Source organism: Montipora foliosa, chromosome 9 (genome assembly GCF_036669935.1).
Source record: "Montipora foliosa isolate CH-2021 chromosome 9, ASM3666993v2, whole genome shotgun sequence".
Taxonomy (NCBI): domain Eukaryota; kingdom Metazoa; phylum Cnidaria; class Anthozoa; order Scleractinia; family Acroporidae; genus Montipora; species Montipora foliosa.
Window position 1 is genome coordinate 28488423 of NC_090877.1, and position 13301 is coordinate 28501723.

The 13301-nt window shown below is 38.3% G+C and overlaps 2 protein-coding genes across 3 annotated transcripts in view; one reads left to right on the top strand and one right to left on the bottom strand.

Annotated features, from left to right (window-relative positions):
• Window positions 1–11978, bottom strand: part of LOC137972030 (clusterin-associated protein 1-like) — an 87435-nt gene extending 75457 nt beyond the window's left edge. The window contains exons 1-2 of the mRNA XM_068818831.1: window positions 11914–11978; window positions 11677–11788 (exon numbers count right to left, since the gene is read on the bottom strand). Coding sequence (XP_068674932.1) covers window positions 11677–11788; window positions 11914–11935 — 134 coding nt within the window. The 5' untranslated portion in view covers window positions 11936–11978. The remainder of the gene's footprint in view (window positions 1–11676; window positions 11789–11913) is intronic.
• A 16-nt stretch (window positions 11979–11994) lies between these two features.
• The window catches only part of LOC137972031 (testis-expressed protein 47-like), a 90108-nt gene continuing 88801 nt past the window's right edge, over window positions 11995–13301 (top strand). For both annotated transcript variants that reach the window (XM_068818833.1, XM_068818834.1), the window contains exon 1: window positions 11995–12203. In XM_068818833.1, the coding sequence (XP_068674934.1) occupies window positions 12024–12203 (180 nt within the window). In that variant the 5' untranslated portion in view covers window positions 11995–12023. The remainder of the gene's footprint in view (window positions 12204–13301) is intronic.

Below are 13301 nucleotides of genomic sequence, written 5' to 3' on the forward strand. Positions count from 1 at the left end.
AACTGTCTCCCACAGCCAACCAAATCCTGAAGAAATGGAAAAATATACCTCATATTGTCTACAGCGTAGACAAGACCATACGACAACAACTACTACCAACAAAGACATATCAGCAAAGTAAAGCACAGATGACCATCACAGACACCAATCGTAGAATGTGCCACACTGCTACAGAATCAACAACACATGTGCTTAGTGCCTACTCAAAGATTGCCCAGACACTCTACACAGCCAGGTGCGACAGGATGCTAAGGCCGATATACCACTGCTTACTGCATACAGTACCGTCTGGAAGTATATGACCCCTCGGGACAAGGCAATACCTCGTCTTTGCCACGGGTAGTGGTTGCACGCCATCGAGGTATGCAAATTTTTTTCCCTTGGTAAAACCGAGGTGCGATTTGCCGCGGTAAATCTGCCGCGAGAGAAAAGACGAGAAAATACTTCCTTACTGTAAAGATACAAAGATACTGTTATTACCTACAGTGTAAGCGACAGCTGTGTTATACAACCAACAAAACACTCGTAGTTATCCAGGCTGTAATACTGTATGTGTGCGTGAGAAATTTCTTTGGTTTCGAAAAAGGTTCGATTGTGTCTGTTCAAACTTGTGCGATCATCTTCCTTTTAATTATCTCGCCATTTTGGTGAAAAGCAAGTATTCCATCCACATATTATTGTTAAACTTGTCAAATTTCAATTTTAATTGATACATTCTTGCGAGGCATCGGAGCCTCTGTCGGTACTATTTTAAGACCAAACGTGCTGACGAAAATATTTAAGAATGGTTTTTTTTTTCATCACTTTCATCAGCAATAAATTGTTATGTGTAATAGGCAGCATGTTGACTGTGCATGGAAAACAAATTTAGGAATAGACTGTGATTAGTGGAGAAATGAAGTCTCTTAATTATCTGAACCCTCATCGTTTGCATACAAATTATAAAGACGCAAAACCGGCAAGCAAAACAAACTTGGGAAATTTTGAAATTTCGCTAAAGAACGACATAATTCTTAACTTGACATAGTCTGATGTTCAAACCATCTTTGCTCCTGTGCTCACGTTACGCTTTCACAAGTAACTCTTTTGGCAGCTGGCTGTCACTCGTGATGAATTTGCATAAGCCATGCCGATGTGCACCAATGATCAAATGCTTACGATGGCCCACAACTTTCACATCAAAACCAGATGCTCACAGCAAATTCTAATCAGTCGCAACAAATTCAAATCACTCACAACATTGTTTTTTTCTGAGTCAAATTAACCCGTTCACACCTAAAAAACTCGGCAGGCGTTGGACTGAGCAAAATTTATTAAGTTTCACTTTTAGGGGTCAATAGGTTAAGTTACTAGCTTTTTCTTCTACCTCAATGAATGAGAACCATGTATTGTTTGCACTGTAAGTCCACCGTTGCTGAAGGTTCCAAGGTAAGTTTTCCCTTGCCATTTTGATACCACATTTCCTTAAAGGTCAATTTCAAATGGCTAGGGAAAATTTACCTTGTCCACGGCTGGAGCAGTAATTGGAACCTTCAGCAATGGTAGACTTACAGTGGAAACAAAACATGGTTTTCGTTTGTTGAGGCAGAAGAAAAAAAAGCTAGTAACTTAACCCAAGAATAATATTTACATAAGTCTTACTTTGAACAACAAATGGTTGGTCATGCAAGGCTTTGTATATATTGTTGAAACCCTCTCCGGCTGCAGGATATTGAGATAATAAATGTATGTTCCATGCGCTGAGCTGCAAAAAACAAGCGGACATTATTCTCCCATAAACTGAAATGAATAACAACTTTAAAATGTGATGACAGCGAAGTCGACGCATGCGGGACAAGCATCCACGAAATCGACTTGTCGAACTTTCGAATGAACAGTCCACAAGAAGTCTTCAAAATAATCACTGCAATTAAAATATCTCGCAAAGAAGGTTTCAAATATAGTTGGAATGTGGCTACGGATATTCTCTTCGCATGTAAAAGGAAAATAAAGGTAACCAAGGTCCATGCCTAGTGGCTATAATCCTCTTTGCTGTTCCCAATTTTCAACCGAAACTTGTTCAGTTTCTGTTCCTCGGTGGGAATTCAACATTATAATCTGGCTTATCGAAACACAAAGTCAACAGAAACCTTTTACAACTCTACCATGGAATTTTAATTACCGAGGGTTTACCTTGGTTCACTTTCTTGCGGGAACTTTGGAGCCTAGCCGTTGATTTCCCTCGGCAGAAAATTGGTCCACCATGGGAATACCGAGGGAAATGATGTGGTAAGGGAGTCAATACTTCCAGGCGGTCCTGTAAGTACAATTTCCAGGAAAGTGATCATGGAAAGCCATGGTACCAACAGAGCCTACCGCACGCAGTGCTTGAAAAGGAGAAGGCAAAGATATATTGTAATGTGCCCTTTATCCTTGAGAAGCCACCAGAAAATGGAGCTAATAAACCTGACATGATTGTACATGATAAAGAAACCAACATCTGTAATCTATTTGAAGGCACAGTCTGCCAAGTAGACAAAATTGCGGAGCGATTCAAAGAAAGACAAACAAAATACATAGAGCTGCGTGCAGGCATTAAAAGAGAGTACAAAAGTACAAGCGTATATCAAATCAATATTGTTTTTGACTTTCTTGGAGGACACCATGAACAACTGAGAAATGACTTAAGAGCAATTACGCACACTGACAAGGAACTGAGTTACCTCATCGAATGCTGCCAGAAATGGATTTTGCGCCAGAATGTAAATATAATTAAGAAGTTCTACGAATTTGTTTAAGCGGAAAAAGAAATGTAAATTGATGTAATTAACTAGAGCTAAGATTTAAAATCTGCTGGTTGATGTACAATAATGATATGCACAAAAGTAAATAGAATCTGACTTTTAATTATAATAATATAAATAATGCACCTATCAATGTTAAACCCCAGGGTGGGGGGGGGGGGGGGTCCAGTACCTACGGGAAATTGACTCAAAGAGCCTTCCCCTGGGTAGGGATTTTGACACGTATGCATTGCCCCATCGTCGGGAATTTGACAAGTCCGCCATCTTGGAACACAGAGAGAACCTGGAGATGAGTTATCCCCAACCTTGGTTTTGATGAGACTTCTCCGGTTTTCCCGATTTTTCTGGATACCATGGGTGAAAGAAAGGTAAGCAAATCCGTCTTCAGGGGCGGATTCATACTGGTTTCCACTGTTTTACAGAAGTCTATCAGAAACATGAAAAAGCGGACTTTAAAGAGTTAAAATCGAAAAAATTCCCGGGGCAGCATGCCCCCGCATCCCCTAGGAACTTTTTCGTTGTTTTGGAGACCAGTCATTATTTTATCCTAGATCCACCCCTGGTCTAGTCTTTTTGTAAATAAGGACCATTACTTCTATCAGTCCTTGCTGGAGTGTTCACAAGTACGAGAATGCTTCTTTCCACTTTTTTTCGTGATTGCTTTTTGTATATGTTGCAGTTAATTTTTGTTTTCAATTAATTTTTATTTTCAACGACGTAGTTAGTTTTTTTTTTTAACTAGGTGATTTTATTTTCAACTAGTTAGTTTTTTTCTAACTAGGTGATTTTATTTTTAACTAGGAAATATTTTTTTAACTAGGATTTTTTTTTAACTAGGTAAATTTTTCAAAAACTGGGTAAACCTCTTTCTCTCTGGTGCTATTAAAAGCCAACAAATTTTAGTGATTAGGGTCAAATGCTCAGCTGAGTGATTAGGGTTACTGAACACTTATTTTGAATGATTAGCTTTCATGTAAGGTTAGGGACACTGCCCGCATTTTAGGAAATAGGGTTACGGTAAGCTTTCAATTTAGTGATTATGGTTATGCACTGTCTTATTTGAAACAGTTAGCATTCCAGGAGGTGTATGACAACTGCAGACTGTCTACAAATATTGCTGATATTAAACAGAATTTAAGTCTAAGCACCCATTTGATTAGCGCTGATAAGCAGTATTTAAGTCAAAGCAACCATTTTAAAATAGTTAGCTTTCAATAACTGAGTTAGGATTATCTGAAGCCAGTGTGTAAGTGTGAGACGCTGCATTCCATGCAAGGGATTGGCATGTATTATAGTGATTGAAGTAATCAGTTATCTGAAGTGTGTAGTCTGAAACAACCGTTGTCTTGGTCATTGGGTTAAGAATATTGGTCCCTGGTTATTGGAAGTAAAGCATTCTTTCACTTGTAGGATAAAGGGGTTAGATTGTAAAGAAGCTGTGGTGCTGTGTCGGTGGGAAAGCGAAGTAAAGGAAAGGGTTTATCAAGCGAGTTGATATGGTAAATTGACCACTGTGAAGAAATTTGAATGCTGGCATTTTGATTGTTAGCCCTTCCTCAGAGCTAAACCCTTTTTTGTCTTTCATATAGTAGGACTACTTTTGGAAATGAAAAAACAGTGAAATTTTTTTATGATTCCTTTGGAAATATAACTTTGGAAATATTTCTCTCTCAGATTTTCAATTAACAAGAGCTGTGTACTACCGGATAGTAACTACATTACAATAATGTTACAATGGTGTTCTTATTTGGTATGGTTACAATATGAATAAACTTCACTTTATCTTGAAAGGAAATTTGTTTACTCATTTTGCAAAATGGCCTGTTTACATGCTGCACAGATCTAATCTAGTGGAAGAAATAAGTGATTTGAGTTTTCCAAACTTGGTCACTACTCGAGCAGAATGTTTTTTCGACATCAGTTACTTTTCCTAAAAGCAACTACTGTTGGGGTACAATGGTGACCTTTTACCATTCAGTCGATCTCTATCAAAGATAGGAATGTTGGAGCTGCCATTGGTTGGTGGGCACTTTCTAAGCAGGGAAAAAGCACATTTCAACACTTGTGTTAACTAACAACTTGCTGGCTGATTTCTGCGTAATTTCTTGAAGTCACTTTTTCACACTTGTGTCCTGTGTGAGAAATTCAACTGTGTACATGTACTTGGGACAAGATTTGAAACAGTTCCCATTTTGGAGCTACTTTCTTGATGTTTGCCGTTGCTGTCTGTGAGAAGTGCTGTAGAGGGGGTGGGCATAAGAGATATTCAAGGGCAGAGGTAACTGGAAGGTAAGGGGGGGATAGATCTGTGAAGAAAGGGTGGGGTAGGTTAGGGAAAATGGGGGAAGATGAGGGACGGGTAGGACAACTAGAATGGAGAAGAGGAGAGTTTCGTTATTTTTTCATACCCCCTAAAAAACCAAGCCCCTGTTTTTTAACTTAACACAACTAAAAAAGGAAAATCCTTTTTTTAGACAGTTGATTAAAAAATACCTACATGTAGTTAACAAAACATACCTAGTTAAAAAAAAAATTACCTAGTTAAAAAAAACTAGACCCTCCGTGAGAGTACACTGGGTTGCCTGTGGTACATACGTGTACACTGTTCCAGACAATTGTTTTTCAAGTTGGGGGGTCATTAAGACCATTTAAGGAGGCTCGAAAGGGTTTTCAGCTGAGCCCGCGTGCGTAAGCCACACACGCAATTCTTAGGCTGCTTGCTCATGATTTAAATGGGTCACCAGAAATAAACAAATACCACTAATTTCGCTTACCTTTCTCCAATTCCTATATACATGGCATATAAATAGACATCTCCTATTCACGAAAACTACGAAAATTCTACTTAAACGGTTTAATAGTTACTTAAATCTGTTTGTGTAGACCTGTAGCTCCACTCGCGCGCGGACTCGAATGATCGGGTGACGCATGCGTAAATGCTGATCTTGTAACCCCCTAATTTTTCCTGATTTTGCAACTTTACTCGTTTATATCTCTGCTTCTGGACGGTTTCATTTTTTGCATGTTAGCTTAGATTAATTTAAACCGTTTGTCTTTCAAATTTAAAAGAATTCTGTAGGTGAAAAAAAAAAGTAGAGGCACATTTCAAAAAAACTTATTTTTCTGAAAAACTGACCTACAGATTTTGTTGAATTTTAAATATTTTGGAGAGTATTTGTAACATTATCTGGTAACGATGAATGGGAAAATTTCACCGTCCCGTTTCTTCAAAAAGGACCACACATGTTGATTTTAAGGCTCAAAGAAATGCCTAATATCATTGCCATGGTAACATTATTTTGGAAGAAAACATAATGTGAGAAATCTACGATAGGTACTTAATACCCTGGCCAAATTTCGTCTTGATATGATTGCCCTAACTGTATCTAAGGACAGAATATGTTTATTTGTTTGAAAAAAGGAGAAACTATTTCGAGCCTCCTTAAGGGGTCACCCAGAAGTCATACCAGCAGAGGCCCTTTGATTCACCAGTCCTCACACGTTCGTACGACGAAACAGATCCTTTTCTGGGGTTAAAAACCTGGCTACCGGCCTATTAATTAATCATTTGTCAGAAAGAAGAAATTCCTGTCCTCTTTAGAAAAAATAAACATGCATTGCTTACGTGTGGTAGTGACGTAACACAGCGATTTATTCCATACAAAATGTCAACTGAGCTGTGTGTTGTCTTCCAGGAGATTCAAGTGCACGATATTGTTTTGTTATTGTCTATCATTATAGTGCCATGGTAGAAGTCTTGGGTAAATAGCCTGAGAAGATGTGGTTACTAGCAAAGTACTGAACCCAGAAAGATTGAAGAAAATAAATGGGAAGTGAGAAACATTGGCTTCTGGGCTGTCATGTTGATAATTTTCAAGCTCCCTCACAACTTCTTTCACCACAAGTTTAAGCGTGGCCTCTGAGCAGCTTTGTAATACTAAAATTTACTAAAGTTAACCCTGTCCAGCAGGGTTAGTATCTGGATGGTTGACCACACCCCTTCGTAAAACGGAGGCATTGGCCAGAAAATACTATTAACGCTAACAATTACGAACTCAGCAAGGTACAGATTTTGTTAGCTTGCTTTACGCAAAAACAAATATTGATGCAAAAGTAAATTGATACACAGTTTTTAGAAAGAGCAGAAGGAAGTTTCCAGGACGGTCGCTCGAGAATAACATATTTACGACATGAAAACAACATTAATTTTGAACCGTGAATATAGAATAATTATAAAAAGTTACGATCAGTGACAAACATTTTGGAAGATTTTTTCTACGTTCAATTTTATTATAATTGTACTTTTGGTTGCACAAATAAATCCCAAAATCGAAAATGACATCGCAGGAATTCAGCGGGCATCGTGTTACCAAACAGTGAAGCATCTGTGTCAAATGATGGCAAGATACCAGGTTTTCGTAAGTTTATTTTTCTGTCCAGTGTTATAAAGTTTGACAATAAATGAGCGAATTCAAAACAAAGATCACAATCGCCCAAACTCTGAGAGAGGTTTGTTTCTGCAAAGTCAAAAATTTACTCTCCAAGACGAGGTTATTTATCACCAGGTAATTCCATCATTTTGGAAATAGCAGCTACTTTATTATTCACTGCCGTCACAATTTTTTGCTGATTTGGGGGCTCATTTTGTTGAAACTCAAGCAAGCTTCCAACAGACCTGTTTATAATGTATTTTCGTGAAACCTTTCCTGCTTACAGAACAATACTAAAAATATCCTCCCGTATCACGTTTCAACCTTAAGCTCGAAAATTCAATACACAACATGATATTATAATTCACAAAGGCAGAAAATATCACAGAATCCTTTTCCAGCAAAACATTTTATTGAAACAAACAACATAAGATGCACTAAAACGCTATTCGCGTTGCAATGACTTTCGACGCCATTGCTGGTTAATGAGAATAACAAACTCATGAGGCAGAATGTATATTTATATTTAATTAAGTTAGCACAACAGAAAAATGCTAACCCCATTTTGACACGAAAATGCTTTACTCTTGCCATAAAAACCATCCAGTTAAGCTCGCATATTATAAAACATGATGAATTCATAAAGGCCACCTTTTCCAGCGAACAATTTTTTGAAACAAACAACATACATGTATTTGCTCTAAGAGGCGAAAACCTCTTCCTATTTCATTGCGTGCGTGAAGACAAGAAACTCAATCGTGTCAAATTACCATGTACTTCAGGTTCAAACACTTTCCTGAAGAACCTTTTACTTGAATAACAAGAAAATGCTTAACTCTTGCAATAAAAACTATCCAGTTAAGCTTGCATATCATAAAACATGATGAATTCATAAAAGCCACCTTTTCCAGCGAATAATTTTTTAAAACAAACAACATATTATTTTGCTATTAGAGGCAAAACCCCTTCCTATTTCATTACGTGTGTGAGGAGAAAAAACTCAATCGTGTCAAATATGTGCAATTATTAATGCCAATATTACAACAAACTAAAATTTCAGGATCAAACCGTTTCCATGAAGAACCTTTTCCTTGAATAAGGAAGCACCAAAATAGACGACAAGCTTTCTTTCAAATAATTCTTGGCTGTCAGATTTCAAATTTTTTTTTAACCTGAAGACTGTGCAGAGTTGATCACAGATCCACTTAAGGTGTTCGATTCGTTCTCTGTCTTTGTTGAACCCATAAGTAACTTGTTACCAGAGAATTTTCCATTTGGTTTCAGTGTTCTAAATACATGTACAGTACCGCTTGAAACTATTTGTGCATTTGCCACGGTTCTGACTAGGTGAAACCGCAGGTTCAATCCCCAGTTTGACTGAGGTAAAACCTTGTCTACGGTAACCGAAAGCCGAGGTTTTACCTAAATTTTTTCCGGTTGATTTACGCTGCGGTTAAGAGAGGATGCAGTATGCTTTTATTTGGAGCAGATGCTATCAAAGAAATCTGCATATTTTTGCGGATCAATCGCAGCGATAATTAGTGTGCGTATTTGCCGTATTTACAATCTGTGAAGTTTGGCACATTCGATTATAATAAAGTCGCTTTCATAAAGTGTTGATCGTTTTTCTTTTTCCAGCAAACGACAAGATTTCTAAAAGTTGTTCGAAATCTGTTTGATACAGATGTTATAAAGATCGGCAGAAATTCTATCAAGAAATTTACACGTGTTTGGGAAAACTCGTCTTAACGGTGACCCTGCTCGTCTAGCGGCCGGCCTTGAAAGATATGCGAAAGTCATTTCGATCTTATTGACCGAAAGATGGAAAAAAACGATTAACTTTACAAGTAATTGTCAGCCGTTCAAGAAACGTGGCTCTCCATTTGTTACAAACTTGTTAAGCAGTTCGAATCGAACAACATATTTCATGAGCTATTGCTCTCGTTTGCGTGACGGAAGCATGCAGCTTAATAGTTAATTTACGTTTTAACTCGCCAAATTGTCAGAGGCTTCATTGAAATTGTCTATCGTGTGATCGTTGAAGCATTAATTTAAGTTAATCTTAACAATTCAGAGGAATGAATATTTCTGAACTTCAAGCTCAACTGCTGAATTACCTGCCACTTAATATTTTGCATCAGAAATGATCGTAATTAACACGCGACAAGGAGTGGTCAGGAGTTGCTTAAGAAACTTCGGGAATACAGTTACGGTTCTTCGCTGGTGTATAAATCTTTAAGTCATTACATGTTGTAGTAAGGTTTAGTTCAAAGTTAGAGCTTTTCAACAACTATCCCGTAAACATTTCTATTTGGACTGGACGCAAAATTTGAAGCGCTTTTCATTCTAAATATACACATTTCCTGTCGGACTGCACTGGCGGCGACTTAAGTTTAATATGCATAATCCACACAGTTTTTTAAAAGAAATGTCCTTTCACCCTTTTCGAAGAACTGTTCATCATGATAGCGAAAAACTTACAAGTTATTAAATATAAAGATGTAAGAATTAGGCATCATGAAACGTTATCAACATTCTCTGTTCTCAGCTGTCACGGCAAAATGAGATGAACATATTTAAACAGTGCGTTGCGTTGCGTCGGTGCTGTGAAAAACAGTTTGGATATTCATTCTTTACCTTGGGGAGCTAGGTGTGATAATATTAAACAATGCTTTGCAAAGTACCAGTGTTTTCTTGCGGCACATTACCGCAATTAAGTCGGCCGCAGCATTCGGTTGCTTTCGTCTTTGCCTCGGTTGCGGTTTTCGTCCAACCTAGGTGATTTCATGGTAAACACTATCGGCAAAGACGAGGTATTAGCGCATGCAAATGCACTAATAGTTTTGAGCGGTACTGTAATAGCACACTTGGTAAAATCTTAGAAATGCAGCTCACTTTGATTTCGGCTTGACGGGTGACAGATTGTTGTCGAAGTCCATTACTCGTCGCTTTTAAGATTCCACCGCCTGTCTTGTTCAGTATCCAAATGACTTGCCATTATTGAGCTTCATAAGGGTATATTTTGTTCAAAGATCCACTAAAACGCCATTCGCGTTACATGACTTTTGACGCCATTGTCGGTTAAGTTTATTATTCTACTGTGTCCACCAGAGAAATCTATGCATTTCCACTACCCTCTCTATCCTAAGAAAATAGGAGCAGAAGGCTCTATGCACAAAGACACCACTTAGCAGGGGAGTGACAGGCAAGACTTTTACCGCCACGGAAAAAAAAAAAAAGAAAATAAATAAAACAAACACATGAAACGCAGATCCCGACTGGGTTTGCCATACTGGCAACCCAGTAAAAATTAACTGAAATGAAAAATTAACTGCAACATATACTTCTACATATCATGAATTTTCCACTCTATAATTGTGCATGCTTGATTGATGTTGTTTGCTAAATGTTAGGTTCTTGTCCAGTGCCGTGAGAAAGGTTTCCTGTTACACGACAAATTTCCATCAGCTGTTAAAAGGGAATTTGAAATAGACAGTCAAGAAAATTGGTGTTCCAAGAATGTAAATCTAATGAAAAAAGTTACTCCAGGGCAGGAATGTGATGATCCGCAGATGCCCGGGGGTGGGGGAATTTGACAGTCTGTAGGTGCCCAGGCAACCCATCCTCTACCTCTGAAATGCCTATTATCGACAATTCCTAAGTTTCTCTAAATTGACTATTATCGTCAATTTAGGACGCTTAGCGCTTGATAAGGATTATGGGAAATGGATATCTATTTTTAAAATCCGAACCCCAATGCCTAAACTCGCTGGACTTGAACCTGGGAATGTTCGATTAATAACCCTTTCACTTAACCACTAGACTACTGTATCGCTAACTGTCAAAACACTTTTTTAAAAGATATTGATATATTCTTTCTTCCGCATGCTGCTGTAAACGTGTCTTATCACCAGCTAAGAAACAAGTTTAAAAAGGAGAAAATGTCGGTTACCAAACCTTAAGAGAAAGCTAACCATTTTAAAATCAAGGTACTAGACTTGACCACTATTCAGCAATGATTTTGTGTGTACTAATAATATTAGATTTGATAAATAATCAGAGCAATTGTCAGCCAGTTGATCTTTAGTTGTTAAGTGGATAAAAACAGTTCCTTCACATTGGGTTCAAATCCCTTCCAGTGATGCCATTTTTCTTTTTTTCTTTTCATCTGCTACCACAAGTCCTGGGACAGAGTCATCCAAAAATGACGATAACAGACATTCCAGGGAAAATCACGAATTGTCGATAATAGTCATTTCAGAGGTAGAGGATATGTTGGCCAAGGGGTGGGAAATTTCCATCTTCCATGAAAATGACAAATTCCCCTGGGTCTGCCCCTCCTCGACCTGGGGCTTAACATTGATAGGTGCATAATAATAACCATAATAATAAACTAGAAGCCAAGTGAACTTTACAGTGCTGACATAGAGGTAGTTGACCTCGCAGAAATGATATTGCTATACCTTCTGACAAGCCACATCAACACTTCGGCAACCAACGGAAAATTAGGGGAACGAAAGTTCTCCATGGATATCAGTCTTGGGTAACCAAGAGCTCTCATCATTTCTGTAAAATCTATGCAAATATCAACAAAATACTAAGTCAGTTCTCGCTCCACTGGTTGGAAGAATAGTAAAATATTTGATTTGTATTTCCAAAGCAATTCAATTATCGTCCAAACTTGGAATTTGGTCACTTACTTCTCAAATCTCTGTATGACATGTTTTCTTCGTCTCCTCGTCTCCAAGGCAAGCTCGTGAGAACACTGCGCATACGCAAATAAAACCGCTGATCATTGTCCTGATTATTTATGCCAAACGATGCCAAACGATGCCAAACAAATGCCAAACCTTTTACCATGGAAACAGACGAGAAAGTCGACGAGAAAATCATGGCGGCGAGTCCGGGTGCAGAAGAAGATTCAGTGTTTGATACTGGTCGATTGTCTTTATTTGACCTTATTATAGAAAGAACTCGCGCCCAAAATAAGGTAGGAGACTAAAGAGTGTAAGTTTCAGCTGCTCATGAATGGGCTTCCGTTCTCAATATTAAGGGTAAGCGGTTATACATTGTCATAATTCAACTTACATGTCGCAAAATTTCAGGAAGGCTGAATCCAACGCGGGCGCGGGTAGTAATCGAAAACGAAGACCTAAGCACGAAGCACCCAAAAGATCGAAAACGAAGCACCCTAAGTCAAAATAAAAATAGCTTTCTTCCTGTGTGGTTATTTTCCAGATCCGACGCGATTTGAGCCATTTCTCAATTTCGTGGTTGTCAACGATTATAATAAAATCCCAAGGCTGGAGACTAAATTCTCAGGTGCCACCAGTTTGAGTCAAATATTCCTGGATAAAATATTCCCACGGTCACAATTTCACATCAGAATCAATTAACAAAGATTGAACTTTCATCTCAACCCACCATCAACGCAATAGCAGTCCTGCGAGCAACGTCAGGTGGTGAATATTGCAACAAACAGCGTGCGAAGGCGGTGCTTTAGCACCATAGTGGCCACGGCTTCGACGGTTGATAACAAACTGACCCTTACCGGGGTGGTAGACCGTAGTTTGTCAACCGCAAAATCTCTTCATTCCCCTGGATCTACTGGCATGACTGCATTGACTCCGTCATCCAATCACAGTCACGCCTCCTTGTTGACAAAGTTCAAACACATTCGTGAAGACGGAAAGCATTGAAAGACGAGAATGAAAGCCATAGTAAACAAACTTTTGCGCATTCATGCTGCTTTTATTAGTTAATGGGATTTTGTACGTAGGAGGCTGTTCACGATCGTAACTGTATTTATGGAGCCTTCAAGGAATTAACATTAATTAATTATGCAAATAAAATTTGTTCCCATTGTTTATCAAGCGCAAATTCCCCTGGGTCTCCCGACTTGAGTGTTTTCTCTCAGATGCTAATAATTAAATTGCACTGGCTTCAATAAGTCCAGCCACCAAAATATTCATAGCACATTATATCCTACGAGAACAAAGTTTATTTGTATGTCAATATATATTCCGTGAAGGCTTGAGTCAATACAGTCAGGGAAATTTACGCTTGATAAACTATGGCAACAAGTTTT